This window comes from Pollachius pollachius (genome assembly GCF_949987615.1).
Source record: "Pollachius pollachius genome assembly, chromosome: 9".
NCBI lineage: Eukaryota > Metazoa > Chordata > Actinopteri > Gadiformes > Gadidae > Pollachius > Pollachius pollachius.
The window spans coordinates 5,696,558-5,711,486 of NC_136942.1; the positions used below are offsets into that span (position 1 = coordinate 5,696,558).

A 14,929-nucleotide genomic window follows, 5' to 3' on the forward strand; every position below is an offset into this window, starting at 1 on the left:
ATCTGAGCCATTACAAGGTATCTGTGTTCAGGGTTAGGGTTAGAGTCCTACTGGTGAAGCTGACTTGAGGATTGAGGTGAGGCAAGGTGCAGCGCTGTCGCTGTTAGGCCTCCCGGTTATCAGGAAGTTCATGGTGAAAAGCTGGGAATGTGTGAGATTTAGACCTGGTCAAAGATACCAGAATCTGAACTGTGGATTTTGTGGGAATATCTTTATTTTTTGTGTGCTATCTCATTGGAACCTGATAATGGGTCTAACTCCTTGGCTAACTACACTTGCAAGGTTGTTGAATTTAGTCATTTATGGCGATATAGGCAAATTATCCAAAGGACGCTACACGAGCAAACAAACACGAAGGACTTGTATCATCTGTTTTCGTAGGGAACCAGAATATCTACTATAGCATGAAATATGGAATGATTTTACTCTGGGACCTTCAAGAAATAGCTGCTTCAATACAACTTGCAACCAACACACTATTAAGCATTTATCTTATTTCTTGCCATGCATTCAAAGCATCTTTCTTAGTTTTATGCAAGAAACCTGTGTAATATATTTCTGGATGGTGTATTACACCCCACAGAAAACATGGCGGGATCTTACTATAGAATTGGTAAAGGTCCCATGGCATGAAAATCTCACTTTATGAGATTTTATAACATAAATATGAGTTCCCTAGCCTGCCTATGGTCCCCCAGTGGCTAAAACTTGCGTTCGGTGTAAAATGAGCACTAGGTGTGGCTCAAGCGTGCTGATTTGGAATGTGGTCCCATATGTCGTCATAAAGGATCTAAACTCCTCCCCTTTCTCTCCCTGACCCGCCCAGAGAATTTGACCCACCAATGAGACACGACTGTGCGAGCGCCACATGTGTGTGTGTGTGTGTGGGATTACACACAGTGTTTGCTGTTGATGTTATGGCGCATAACACGTCGGCTCTTTGACGTCTCTTGTATTTCCACAATGAGACTGTAGTTGGGTTTATCTCAGCCATGGTTGAGAAGGAATTGGAGGATAGGAACTTTGGCTTTGACTCCCTGAAGTATGAACTGCGACATGCTGCCTGCCGCCGGTTGCCGCGAGGCACCACCGCCGCGAAGCACCACCGCCGCGAAGCACCACCGCCGCGAAGCACCACCGCCGCGAAGCAGCACCGCCCGGCAGCGGGCAGCCGACAGCAGGCAGCGCGCGGTTCAGTCTACTTCAGATTGATGTGTAAGTGGATGAACCAGAGACGTTGGAGAACCCGACAAAGTTGTTTGTGATTCATAATATCGTCTGGAGGTGCACACAGCTTGGCCGTGATAATATGTATTGTATGATATAGATATCTATGTATTATATGATATTATTTAGATATAGAGCTCCAGGACTGTGTGTCGTACACATGCGTACACACAAAGTGTTGTACACGCTGTTGGTGTTATGGCGCATAACACGTCGGACTCTTGTCTCTGGTATTTCCACAACGAGACTCGTAGTGGGGGTTATCTCAGCCATGGTTGAGAATGAATTGGGGGAAAGGAACTTTGGCTTTGACTCCCTGAAGTACACGAACCACGACATGGAGGAGAAAGGGATTGTTGGCCTCGAATGTCTCCCGCTTGAGCCCCGCTTCCCGCTGCCGAGGCAGCAAGGCTCCGGCCGGAGACAACCGCGGTCAACAATCCCTTTCTCCTCCATGTCGTGGTTCAGTCTACTTCAGATTGATGTGGACGTGGAAGAGACGTCGGAGAACCCTACACGGCCGTTTGAGATTCATAATATCGCCTGGAGGCTCACACGGCTTTTGGCCGTGATAATATATATAATACGATATAAATATCCATGTATAATATGATATTATTTAGATATAGAGCTCCAGGACTCCCCTGTGTTCTAGAATATTAACAGAACACGGCTAAAGGCTGTGTGTGCCTCGCCATACACCACTGTAAACAGAGCGCTTGGTACCGTGGCTGCAAGCTGCTCAGGGCCACACCCCCACCCTCCTCCTTGACCCGCCTCGCTCCTCCTCATTTGCATTATAGCTACAGACACCAAAAGAGCGCATTTGGGGGAAGCTCAATGTGCGACTGGCTCGGAGTGGCTGTAGCTCTGCACCACGGCTGAATTTCGGGCACGTCTTTGAATACTGCGTTAGTGGCCCACTAATACCTATATTAAAGCATCCATAAAATAGCATGTCATGGGACCTTTAAACAATATCATGTTTTATTGTCTTTTGTTTTACGTTTACACTATCACACTAAAACGTACCTACCATAAAATCCTTTCGTTCAAAGGGGAACGTATGAGTGTAATATACTTGTAGATGGTCCGGCCTACTCCCATATCAAATATGGAGTGATTTTATAGTAGCATCTTGAAATAATGGCATATTTCTTTAGGCCTTTGCTATTATGTTTTATTGCACTTATGTGCCTTTTTCAAGTTTAACCTACCATAGAAATCTTTCCTTTAAAGGTAAGGAGATGAATTAGATAGTTATGAGTTGTCTGGTCTATTCCCTTGTCCACTATTGAGGGATAGTACTTAAGAATCTTTTAATAATAGCATATTCTCGAGTCTATTCTTGTTCTACAAACAATAATGCAACAATAATAATGCTGCAAAAAGAACGACTGCTGAAAAGACCAACTGATCGCTGTGAGGACCGGTATTTCTAGTTGGATCACATAATAGTATTATTATTAATACGATGATGATAATAGTAAGATACAAATTCTGCTTAGGTTGTGACAGGGTCAGGTTCTTAGAACACAGCTCCATCTGCGGACATTCCTCGATTTTAATTGATTCTACTGCTGAATGTGAATGGCATTTTAATTAATTCACATGCACGCACGCACACACATACGCGCACACGCACGCACACACACACACACACACACACACACACACACACACACACACACACACACACACACACACACACACACACACACACACACACACTCGCACTCCTCTGGGCTTAGTCCACCAGACATTTTCTCTATTTGACTGAAAGCCGGAGACTGGGCTGACCCCTGTGATGTCATCATGGCCACCTTTACCGTGGTCGCCCCATCTGCCCTGGAACTGAGCCCAGTCCGCTTCCACTGGAATGCTGCCGTGGCCCCATTTCACCCTGTGTGTGTGTGTGTGTGTGTGTGTGTGTGTGTGTGTGTGTGTGTGTGTGTGTGTGAGTGTGCCCACGCACACTTTGCATGCGTATGCAAACCTTGCAGTTAATAGGTGAGAGTGCCAGAGAGCTACCGACACGTTTTCTTTTTTTCAAACTTTGCTTGCTTCGAACCCGGGTTAAAAAAATATATATATAAGTGTTTTATGCTCAGTAACCCTCTGACATCTTCTTATGCCACAGCCAAGTGTCTATTAATTTTTAAATGAAAACTATCTGATTCGGTCATATTTTACTCATAGGGGAATTATTACTTCATGGATTGAGCTTCTGCATGCTTCATTTCTTTTTGTTGCACATTTTGGCAAATTTTAGGCAAATATATCACATTTTAAATCAAACGTTTTCTTTAACTCCATAACCTGGAATTTATGGTTATCGTTACAGATTCCAGCCCGCATTGCAAATTGTGTTCAGTCATCTTCATATCCAACTACCTTTGTCCATGAAAAAGATTATACTCTTGAACAATTCAACTACTTAGTTGGTTGAAAAGTTCAATAATAAATGTGATGTCAGCAGTCCTAAAGTTTCCGTAGCAGCACGTGTAGGAAAGGGGTCAAACCCAATCACACTCTGTAGAGCTGGGCTGCACAGCCAACACAAACTACGGCTCTGGAAATCCGTTTTACCATGAAGTAGCGGACATCAAGTATTAAAAGAAAATCCTCTGTTTAACAACTTTATACATTTTAGTCAACAACCCAGAAATGTCTCCACCACTTTGAGACACAAATGGACCGTTTTCCACTGAAAATAAAAGGGATTTGGTGTTTACTTTCCCTTTTCTGTTGGCTTTGTACACTGTCTATGCGGACCACATTCAGGATGATAACGACCTGTTTCTCTGACACAGGGTTTTTTCCGGAGGACCATTCGCCTGAAGCTTGAGTACGACAAGTGCGAACGCCGCTGCAAGATCCAGAAGAAGAACCGCAACAAGTGCCAATACTGCCGCTTCCAGAAGTGCCTCTCAGTGGGCATGTCTCACAACGGTAAGGACGGCTCACAATCACACACGCACGCACACATAAACCCACTTACACACTCACGGAAACATGAAACCAAGCTCAAACAGACACACATTCATAGAAAGACTAACACACACACGTTTGAAGACACCTAAACCTACAAACTTAGGACAGCACACAGAAACGTAGACAAACACGCAGACACACACGCAGACACACACACGCAGACACACACATGTGCCGACATGCTCCTTGCATACATAAAAAACCTGAACATTTCTTTACAACACTTGCAGTGTGTTCTCCAAAAAACAACCCTTGAGTGTTGAGAAGACATGATAAGGCTTGTGTGTAGAATGTAGTGTTTTAACATTGTTCCAAGTCACATATTCCACCAAAGGTCTTCATCATGACTTCTTTTTTAACCCCTCGTTCAAAAATAGACGCGTTGACATACCACCCCGACAGGCTAACCGTGTACTGGGACGTCATGAACCGGGAGAGAGGTCGCACTGCAATACAGGCTGCATTGTTGCCCTGTGTGAACCCACTCACCCATGAGGTCTGCGTGTGTGTGTGCATGAGTGTGTGTCTCTGTGTGTGCGTGTGGGTGTGTGTGCGTGTGTGTGTTTGCGTTTGTGCGTGTGTGTGTTTGTATGTGGGGGGGATGGGGGGGGGGGTGACTGTATGCATGTGTACGGGAGACCATCTGTCCCTGGTCATGTGACCGTGGACACGCTGTGTTTGGAGTGGACGAGGTTAGAGTGCGCCGCACATGGCAGCCCTCAGCTGACTGTGCAGTTTAGTCCTCGAGCTTCTCTGAACTCCCGATATAACATGTAAGAAAACTTAGGTTCCTCCGGTTGGCTACACCGACCTGTCGTTGATGATGACTCATAGTCCACACTCCAAGTGAACACCACCCATAATGGTCACAAAGGGACTTATTTGGCCCACTTGTTATTACAACTTTTCTGTTGTGCAATTCAGTCATTGATTGTGTGTGTGTGTGTGTGTGTTGTGTGTGTGTGTGTGTGTGTGTGTGTGTGTGTGTGTCTGTGTGTGTGTGTGTCTAGAATATAATCTTGCTCAGCAACTTTAATCAGAAAATCAATGGCCTTCCCAAAAACCAAATGTGCAATCTTCCATCCATCAGTGCTTTTTTAAAAAAATTTCTCTCTGCTCAGCTATGAGCTACATCGGTAGGGGGAGGGCACAGCCAGCGAGGGCAAAGTCTGGGGAACATGAAAGAGAATGTAATGTGCTCGTGCTCACCTTGTGTCAACACCGACCACACCGGTCGACGACCACCGGTCAAGGTCAATGTCCAGGTCAATCTACTGCTTCAAAAATAGCTCTTTTTGGACTGACGTGCTTGTGTGTCTGTGTGTCTATCCTTCTTTATGTGTGTGTTTTTCTGTCTGGCGTATTTGTTTTGAGTGAAAAGGTCAATTCAATTGTAAAGGACAACATTAAAGCAGACACAGCTCACCGTGAATTGGGTTTGTGTTCGGCTGATGTTCAAGAAGTTCGACAGTGTAAGCCTAACTTCTTGGGGAGACTGTCAAACTGACTCGCTGTGCGACGGGCGGATTAACGCAATGTTCCTTGTATGTCACGAATATGTTCCTCTGTAGATAAACTGATGACGTGGTCGAAATACATGTAAAGCAAACAAAAGATGAGACATCCCGTTCACCCGGTGTCAAACTCGTCTGCCATCAGACTTTGGAAATTGATCTAAAGTCTGATTTATGAGACCGGTATGCGGCGTTGCATCATGTGATACTAAATCACGTGACTTGACAGTGGTTGCTGGATACAGGTCATTTGAGGAGCAGGCAGGGGTGAGGCATCTTGCGAAAGGATTTCTACAGGTTAGGCTGTGGACATGGGGGTGGCGAACTCTCTACCTTTCAGCTTGGACTCAAAAACCTTAGCCAGTACAACATCTAATCAGGGCTGAGGCCCTATAAGACCTCCAATGGAGTCGAACCTGAGAGTGGCTCTAGAATTGATTTGAGAAGAGCGATAACCAGGAACACGCCGGCAGTAGTATTTCTGTCGACAATGCTTCCTCTTACACTACAATACGCGCGTATTGGGTTTCATGGGCCGTAATGTCACCAGAGGAAGGGGACGAAGGACACCGGAGAAGGGAAGTGGGAAAGCTGATCTGGGGAAGCGGGAAAAGCTTATGCTAAACATTTCTCACTAAATTAATATGGTGAAACAACCATCAATGTTCACAGCTGTACAATATACTGTGAGCCCACTGGGTTCAGCTCCAGTCTGAGGCTCTTAAGAGACGGGGCACATTCGCGGACACACATGATTGGTTGAATTTAAAGCAAAAAGTAAAAGTACTTTACAAGGTTCCTTGTATCAATAAGGTTGGGAGTCACAGCAAGAGGTCCCGGACTCCCTATCATTTAAAAAAATGTTTGCTAACACTTTATATTCTATATTTAATTAACTTGACTGAAAGGATAAGGCAGCATGTTGCTAAAAAAAAACATTCCTTGAAATCATAAACAGTAGGTACTTTCTTTGGAGGCGTTTATTGTCAATTTAACACAGGGAGCATTTATTTTTTTATTCCCCCCCCCCATCTCCTTATGGCAGACAGGCAACCAGCTGACAAAGCCCGGAGTGACAGCCTGTTTGCCCCGCCCCCAGCCGGGGTCAGAGACTGATCCTGTCAGCCCTGAGGGGCTCAGAGACGCTCCCTAATGCGGGACTTAGCACCGGTCATTTGCTCTCATCGTTATTGGACTTGGCTCTGGGCCCAGAGCATCCCACAGGCTGCTTCACCTGGCCACCATCTTTGCACTCCTGCGCTAGCGGGTTAGCCTCCAGGACTGTGACCCCACCCAGCCCACACGTGCGCGTGTGTGTGAGCCTGTGTGTGAGCATGTTTGTGTGTGTGTGTGTGTGTGCACCTGGCCACTACGTTTGGATTGAATGGATTGAAATCAGTTTACATGTAATCTCATTAGTGAGTGCAGATCAGGCCGTCTGAGATGCTTCCGGCTCTGTAAATACAACACCGTAAGACCGTCTACGACAACAACACGTCCAGTCCACACACTTGTTGTTTGTCCTATTTCACCATTGCTCTGTTGTTTTCGGTTTTCCCAACCAACTGGTACAAATGTACTCATCAGAACTTTGAATTATGTTTTAATGTTATTTCAATGATGTTAAAGGTTGACCGCAAATGAGTGCGATAAGAAGAACGAATGGCATCCATCGTTGAGAGCATCAGTGCGTCTCTTTCTTTCAGTTAACCAATGAGACGGTTCCCTGAAGCAACATGAGCTCGACAAGTCTGTGTTGCTGTCGAGGAAATATCCGCCCGCAGTTCGAAGCTAAAGTACACTCTGTCCCCTGTCCTGCCCAGTAAGAGGCGGCTTCACAGGGGGGAGTGAGGGAATAGCAGGCCTTGGGTAGCTCAACTGGTAGAGCAACGCCATAAAACCAACCGCCGGGTTCAACTGTTGGATTCCCTCTCGAGCCACCCATGCCCTTGTGGGTTTTGAACGACGCTTTGGGTGAAAGCATCCAGGAGATGAGCATGGTTATTTAGTTTAACATTCATAATAATAATAATAATAATAATATATTGGATTTATATTGTGCTTCTCTTGGTCCCCAACGACGATCTAGAGGAAATCCTAGATCAATAAACGAACGAGGAATCCTATTTTTAGGAAGATGTTGTCATCAAGCTCACAAAGTGAACGTTCACGTTCAATCGGTTCAAACGCACAGCAATCGACGGTAACCCTGACGATGCGTCCCCAACTTGCCCCCACAGCCATCCGCTTCGGCCGGATGCCCCAGTCGGAGAAGCTGAAGCTGAAGGCGGAGCTGGTGACGGGGGAGCTGGAGGTGGAGGACCCCCGGCAGGCGGACCAGAAGACCCTGGCCCGGCAGATCTACGAGGCCTACCTGAAGAACTTCAACATGAACAAGGCCAAGGCCCGCACCATCCTCACCGGCAAGACCAGCACCCCTGTGAGTAGTGTTTTGTGTGCGTGTGTGCGTGTGTGCGTGTGTGCGTGTGTGCGTGTGTGTGTGTGTGTGTGTGTGTGTGTCTGTTTACTGGTATAAGTATTAAATCAGTACCTGTCGATACTGACTCATGATCCCGTTGCTGAAGTTGCTGAACTGTACGCTATATTGAGGTCGTTTTTTATATGTTTTGCGTCAAAGGCAAATCTGAGATGCAGCTGGGAACAGATTGATTACTTGAGCCTCTCTTATCATCAGACCAATATCTGATGCTACATTAATCAACACAATATCTTTATCCAAAATATAGAAGCGATGACCTCATGTTGTCAGGCAGTTTGCGGATTGACCCAAGGGGGGGGGGGGGGGGGGGGTTCAATGCCCAGCAGAAATGTGCAAACCAAATGTATCCAATGACCTTGCCAGTCGGTGAAGCGGAGCGAAGAGAGAGTCAGAGAGACGGTGAGAGAGTGGGCCGCCGGCCAGGGACAGAAATAACATGCTCAATCAATACGCACCGGCCAATGCACTGGCTGGCAAAATCTTTTTTTAAATAAAATCGAAACTATCATGATATACGGAGCCCTGAGGCTCGGGTCCATCCATCACTCACTCCCGCCTTCTCCACGGCTGCGTTACAACACTATCTCCTTGTCCTTGTCCTTATTATTTTTTCATTTCACCCTTGAGGAGACGAACCGTAGCGTATGTTGATCGAGCCGGAGAATGCTGTTCGGAATCAAGGCCGCTAGAGCTTTTTGTACCTCATTAAAGGCCTACTGCTGAGGTCTGATGGTCCAATCACAACTTTCAGACTTTAGAATGATGGTCAAAAATCTCTATTTTGCACCTTTTGTCCCTGATTCGCCTACCAATTTAGACTGCTTCTCTAGCTTACTTTGCATTAGGAAACAGACGCAGGCAAAATCACTAGGGAACAACTAACTCTCTCTTGCTTATACTCTCATTATTTCTTTCCATCCCCCCCCCATGCAGGAATCCATTTATTTGTTAAACTTCCCCTCTGCTGTCCTAGTCTGCTTTTGTGTACCAGTCCTTGTAGGAATAGCCAAGAAGTCTCATATATACCCCACACGGAAAGATTTGTCATTGTTGTACAGGTCAACAGAAACGGGCCTGCCCTAAAATCAGTTGCACACGTCCACGTTCAAAGGCAGGACCCGATCCACGTTTGACTTTGAATGTGAGAGCCTGCGATGGCGTTGTCGTCGGGCCATACACTGGAGCTCTTTATAGTCCAGAGGGCTGGGATATAAAAAAACACTGTTCTTTTGCAACAAGCATGTTGTTTGATCTTGCCCTTGACTTTGCATCACGCTCATGGGGGCGTCGCAGTGGTGGTCCACAGCTGTGACCCTTTTGCCCCTCACCCCCCTCAACCAACACCACACCCCCCCAACAAAAGCAATCTGTTCCATCTTATTAGGAGACCGGGTGTCGGTTTGAAGGAATCTCTTTTTAACTTATCTTCATGTGCCACTAATGTGTCACACAAACAGTCATCTTGGAAACGATTCAACAACGATTCATACACACTTTAAATTAAGAATATGGTCGAATATGTTTGATTTTCTAATATTTTGTTGTTGTTTTTTTAACCTCCAAACCGTAAATGGTGTCAGTTGATCAACCCCCACCACCAACTCAACTCAATATGTAGTTGGATTATTTGTCCAAATATGTCCAGATAGAAAGATTTATGAACATCTCCATTCTTCTGATGTTTTCTTGTTTCAATCACATTTCTCATGATCGTTATCGTTTCACTTGTGCAGCATTTTAAATTGCTTGTCTTTACAGAAACGTGCTCTATGAATAACGTTTTGATCGATTGTGACCCCTATCTCGAACTCCGGAGTATAACCTCTAAACCTCCCTCGCTCTCGCTCTCGCTATCGCTCTCGCTCTCTCTTTCACTCTCTCTACCTCTCTCTACCACTCTCTACCTCTCTCTACCTCTCTCTGTCCCTACCCCACTCTCTACCTCTCTCTGTCTCTCTCTGGCGCCCCCTGCAGCCCTTCGTCATCCACGACATGGACACCCTGCAGCTGGCCGAGCAGACCCTGGTGGCCAAGATGGTGGGCACGGGGGGCGGCGGCCTGCTGGACCGCGAGGCGGAGGCCCGCATCTTCCACTGCTGCCAGTGCACCTCGGTGGAGACGGTGACGGAGCTCACCGAGTTCGCCAAGTCGGTGCCGGGCTTCGCCGAGCTGGACCTCAACGACCAGGTGACGCTGCTCAAGTACGGCGTGTACGAGGCGCTGTTCGCCATGCTGGCGTCGTGCATGAACAAGGACGGGCTGCTGGTGGCGTACGGAGCCGGCTTCATCACGCGCGAGTTCCTCAAGAGCCTGCGGCGGCCCTTCAGCGACATGATGGAGCCCAAGTTCCAGTTCGCCATGAGGTTCAACGCCCTGGAGCTGGACGACAGTGACCTGGCGCTGTTCGTGGCCGCCATCATCTGCTGTGGAGGTGAGTGCTGACCTCTGACCCCCGCGACCCTCCCCCCCCCAGAAGCAACCAGGAGATGAAAATATAGATCAGGATGGGGATGGAAGCTATACGGATCGGTCTGCAGGGCTAGAGGTCCGGACCGATTGGTTTGGAGCGTGGAGAAACAGAATGTGAGGTGCGTGATCGTATGCTCTCCAGGCCGATCCAATCGTGCTACGAAGGACGATTAAAGTGAATCCTCTACCCTGCCCAGTGTTAATGCCACGCTTTGAGCCCGACGCTCGACGCTACCACAATTACTAACAAGTGTGTTCGAAGGACTCGTTTGTCCTCATGTACTCGTGTAAATCACACACACACCCGGCCTGCTTACATTAATAGTTACGGTGTTGCTTGGTGGCTTCTGCTTCCCCTCCAACCGGTTAACGGCGAGGAAATGTTAATAGCAGGGTGCTGCAACAGGGAGGGTGTTTTAGTTTTCCAGCTCGGGTTGGAACCTCATTGTCTGCAGTCTACCTGTAGGTCTGCAGTCTACCTGTAGCTCTGCAGTCTACCTGTAGGTCTACACCTGTAGGTCTGCAGTCTACCTGTAGGTCTGCAGTCTACCTGTAGCTCTGCATTCTACCTGTAGGTCTGCCCCCGGAGGTCTGCAGTCTGCCTGTAGGTCTGCAGTCTACCTGTAGCTCTGCAGTCTACCTGTAGGTCTGCAGTCTACCTGTAGGTCTGCCCCCGGAGGTCTGCAGTCTACCTGTAGGTCTGCCCCTGTAGGTCTGCACCTGTAGGTTTGCCCCAGTAGGTTTGTAGGTCTACACCTGTAGGTCTGCACCTGGTGGTCTCCACCAGTTAATCTCCACCTGTAGGGCTTCACCTTTAGTCATCCTTGCACAAGATGCCTCTTCCTGCGTGCTTCAAAACGTTCAATTTGAAGTCTCTTTGGATCAACTATATAGTGTTGTATTGGTGGTGGTGGTACTAGTGTTGACAACCCTATTGACAATGTAGTTGAAGTGATAATAATAATAATGGATTATCAATAATAATGACCACTACCGCTTTGTGTTCCCTCCAGACCGGCCGGGGCTGGTGAACGTGGGTCACATCGAGCGCATGCAGGAGAACATCGTGCAGGTGCTGCGGCTCCACCTGCTGGCCAACCACCAGGACGACGCCTTCCTCTTCCCCAAGCTGCTGCAGAAGCTGGCCGACCTGCGGCAGCTGGTCACGGAGCACGCTCAGCTGGTGCAGGAGATCAAGAAGACGGAGGACGCCTCGCTGCACCCGCTACTGCAGGAGATCTACCGGGACATGTACTGAAGGGTGGGGAGGTTGGAGCGTGCGGAGAGCAGCACTAGCAGCAGCAGCACCAGCAGGAGAGAAGGAATTCTCCATCAGCGAGTCGTCCATACCACTGAAAGCCTACCTGTGAAGGAGTCAAGGCCTGCAACGCGGAGGAGCGCGCCTTTTGTATTATGCCTCGAAATAGCCTACAATCCTACAAAGCAAAGTTCAGAGAAGTCTGCCCTCAGAGGCATCTCGGCTCACAGCTCGCTTCCCTTCCCTGTACATGGGCCCCATCTTCCGCTCTGTTTCTTATAGAGAAGATGGGTGATGGGGGTTGAAGACCCTTGATGCTATCTCCCTTTTCCTCATGAGAGCCACGCACCCCCTCCTACCTCTCCCCTACAGACCACGCCCACATCCCCATTTCCTCATATTGACTTCTGACCGAGAGCTCTCCAGGAAGACAGGGTATCCCGTTTTGTTTGACACCGTCTCAAACCCCTCTACCCTCTGCTGATTTCGAGTGGACGTTGCAGGAGTGGTACCCCTAAGACACGATCATGTGCACCTCTCGGGTTGGCTTGTGGACGGGAAATGGTGATTTGAATTTTCTGAAGTGTTTTAAGCACCCTCCGTGGTTTGAACTGAGGCCTAAGTTGACCTCCCTTGTTCTCAACGCCCAGAAACAAGGAAAATAATTTAGCTAACAGTCTCCACTCCAGCAGTGTGCTACAAGTTACACTTTTGTACCTAACATTGACAGAAATAACAAGAGCCATATTGGTAGTCAAACGCCAACCAAGTGAATTCAGTACTAACCACAGAGGTTTAAAGACGTGTGTGTGTGTGTCTCACAGGCAGCTGCTTCTCATTGGCTGTGCCCCTTTTTGATGATGTCATGAAGCAAGCCTCAGTCCATGCATTGGCTGCATGATGACCATGACAGTTGTCCCATTTGTCAGCCAGCACACGCACCGTGCTTTCCACAAATTCATGTCACTTCTGGTGAGGCTGCAAAATGTATGTTTTTTTTTTTACACTGATCAAGCCATAGTTTGTATATGATGAAGATCTTGGCATTTGCACAAAATCTTGACTTGACCGCTCTTTAACTCTCTTTTACCATCAAGACCAAACTTAAACATAACGTCCCTGAATCGATTTTGGGTGTTGAGCTAGACTGTTCTACTATGGTAACCAGGATGTTGAAAAATGGCTCAGACATTGTTAGGGTGTTTTTGACTTTGTATCAGTTTGAACTGAGAAAGCACAAGTGTGCCTACTTGACGCCAGTGTGATTCCCAGAGTTTTTGTCAGAAAACACTGCAGGATATTTCAGGAGCACATCTTGTCTTTTCTACCCTGGCATGTTGTAGATAGCATTAAGCTCGCTCTCATTAGCACAAGCTAGGGAATTCAAAAGCGATGACAGAATAGTGGAAGCATTGCTACTTGCTCTGGTTTCTCCCTTAGTCCTCAAATGTACCCAAAATATATATAATAAATGTACTTTGCTTTGTTACTGTGGTGGGGTTGTCCTTTCCCCTCACTGCCTCTTGCAGTGCCTTCATTGGCTATCTTTGGTTCCAATCAGGGAGTATTATCATGCGCTGATCAAAGTTGAAAGAATGGGAAACAACCCTGACTGGTACAGAATGAAAAATGACAGACACTGAATATTTACAAACCCCTCATATTCAGTGATTTTTTGTCATACCTGTTTGTATGTTGAGCACAAAACAACATTAGATAGAATTGATAAACTTCTTTAGAGGTGCAGTGTTTAGCATATAGTTGTGTCTAGCAGAAGAGACTTGGCAGAAATGGAATAAAATATTCTTAGTTGTGTTTTAATAAGTGTATAATCCCATGAAAATAAGAAGCATTGTTTTTTCGTTAAAATGATCCCTTCATAGCTTTCCTTTCCTCATCTGGCAGTTTGTATATTCCCCAAAATATATAATTTGGCTATTGCCGATCAATATGTCACTTACACCAACACCAGCCAACCCAAACCAAATTACATTTTAATTTGGTTTTGTCAAAGGAACTTGCTAGTACAAAGGACCTAATCTGTGCTGTATAAACAAATTGTACATATGTTGTAATGAGTGCATGATTCAACTCTTATCCCTGAGGAGAACAAGTAGTAAGGATGTGAGTTGTTCGGGTGAAAACTATCGAATTGTACAGTAATATAAGTGTGTGTGTGTGTGTGCGTGTGAATAGGAGTGTGTGTGTTTCTCTGTGTAATTGTGGGATGACCGAATTGAATGATATTTTTATACAAATGCTAAAGTATGTACATGTGTGTATGACTAGGTTTAGTCTATGTATGTTTGTTTGTTTAGAAATAATGCAAATTTAAAGAGTTAAATGTATATACAATTATGGGCAATGAGGCTAATGATACAATACATATATATATTGCTGCTGTATGCTAGTGTACGTATATATATATATATATATATATATATATATATATATATATATATATATATATATATATATATATAACGTCCATACATCTGCATCCCAACTGGGACATTCCTTAATATCGATTTTTCCAAAAAATAGTAATCGGTACAATATCCATTTAGAGCATTTATAAAACATCTTTCTTCAGCCTTCTCTGAGCTGTTTTGGTTTTGATTTAAGTAGTTGAAGTGGACTATACTTAACCTTGAAATGAATCACTTAGCAACTATTCAAATATATTTTAGAGACGTGAACATTGTCATCAGCCAGATATCGCTTGTTTCTCCTCCTGACTAGTTTGATGTTCAAAGGTCTATTCTGAAACCCAGCGCTCACTTTAAATGCTGTCCCCTTTTTAATTATTTGTGACACTTAACCTCTGTTTCCTTTTGAGAGGAAAGAAATGCACTAATCACTTGTCGCAACAACCACCCAGCTTCATGCTATTCATGTAACGGATTATGCAGTATGTAGTTTTGTAGCCTGCTTTTGTGTTGTGTTGCTTCTTTACTAATGTTATAC

At 46.0% G+C, this 14,929-nt stretch overlaps 1 protein-coding gene across 1 annotated transcript in view; it reads left to right on the forward strand.

The window, feature by feature from the left end:
• pparab (peroxisome proliferator-activated receptor alpha b) overlaps nucleotides 1-14,427 on the forward strand; it is a 32,432-nt gene extending 18,005 nt beyond the window's left edge. The window contains exons 4-7 of the mRNA XM_079743555.1: nucleotides 4,041-4,179; nucleotides 7,976-8,175; nucleotides 10,210-10,666; nucleotides 11,718-14,427. Of these exons, the coding sequence (XP_079599681.1) occupies nucleotides 4,041-4,179; nucleotides 7,976-8,175; nucleotides 10,210-10,666; nucleotides 11,718-11,962 (1,041 nt within the window). The 3' untranslated portion in view covers nucleotides 11,963-14,427. The remainder of the gene's footprint in view (nucleotides 1-4,040; nucleotides 4,180-7,975; nucleotides 8,176-10,209; nucleotides 10,667-11,717) is intronic.
• The last annotated feature ends 502 nt before the right edge of the window (nucleotides 14,428-14,929 follow it).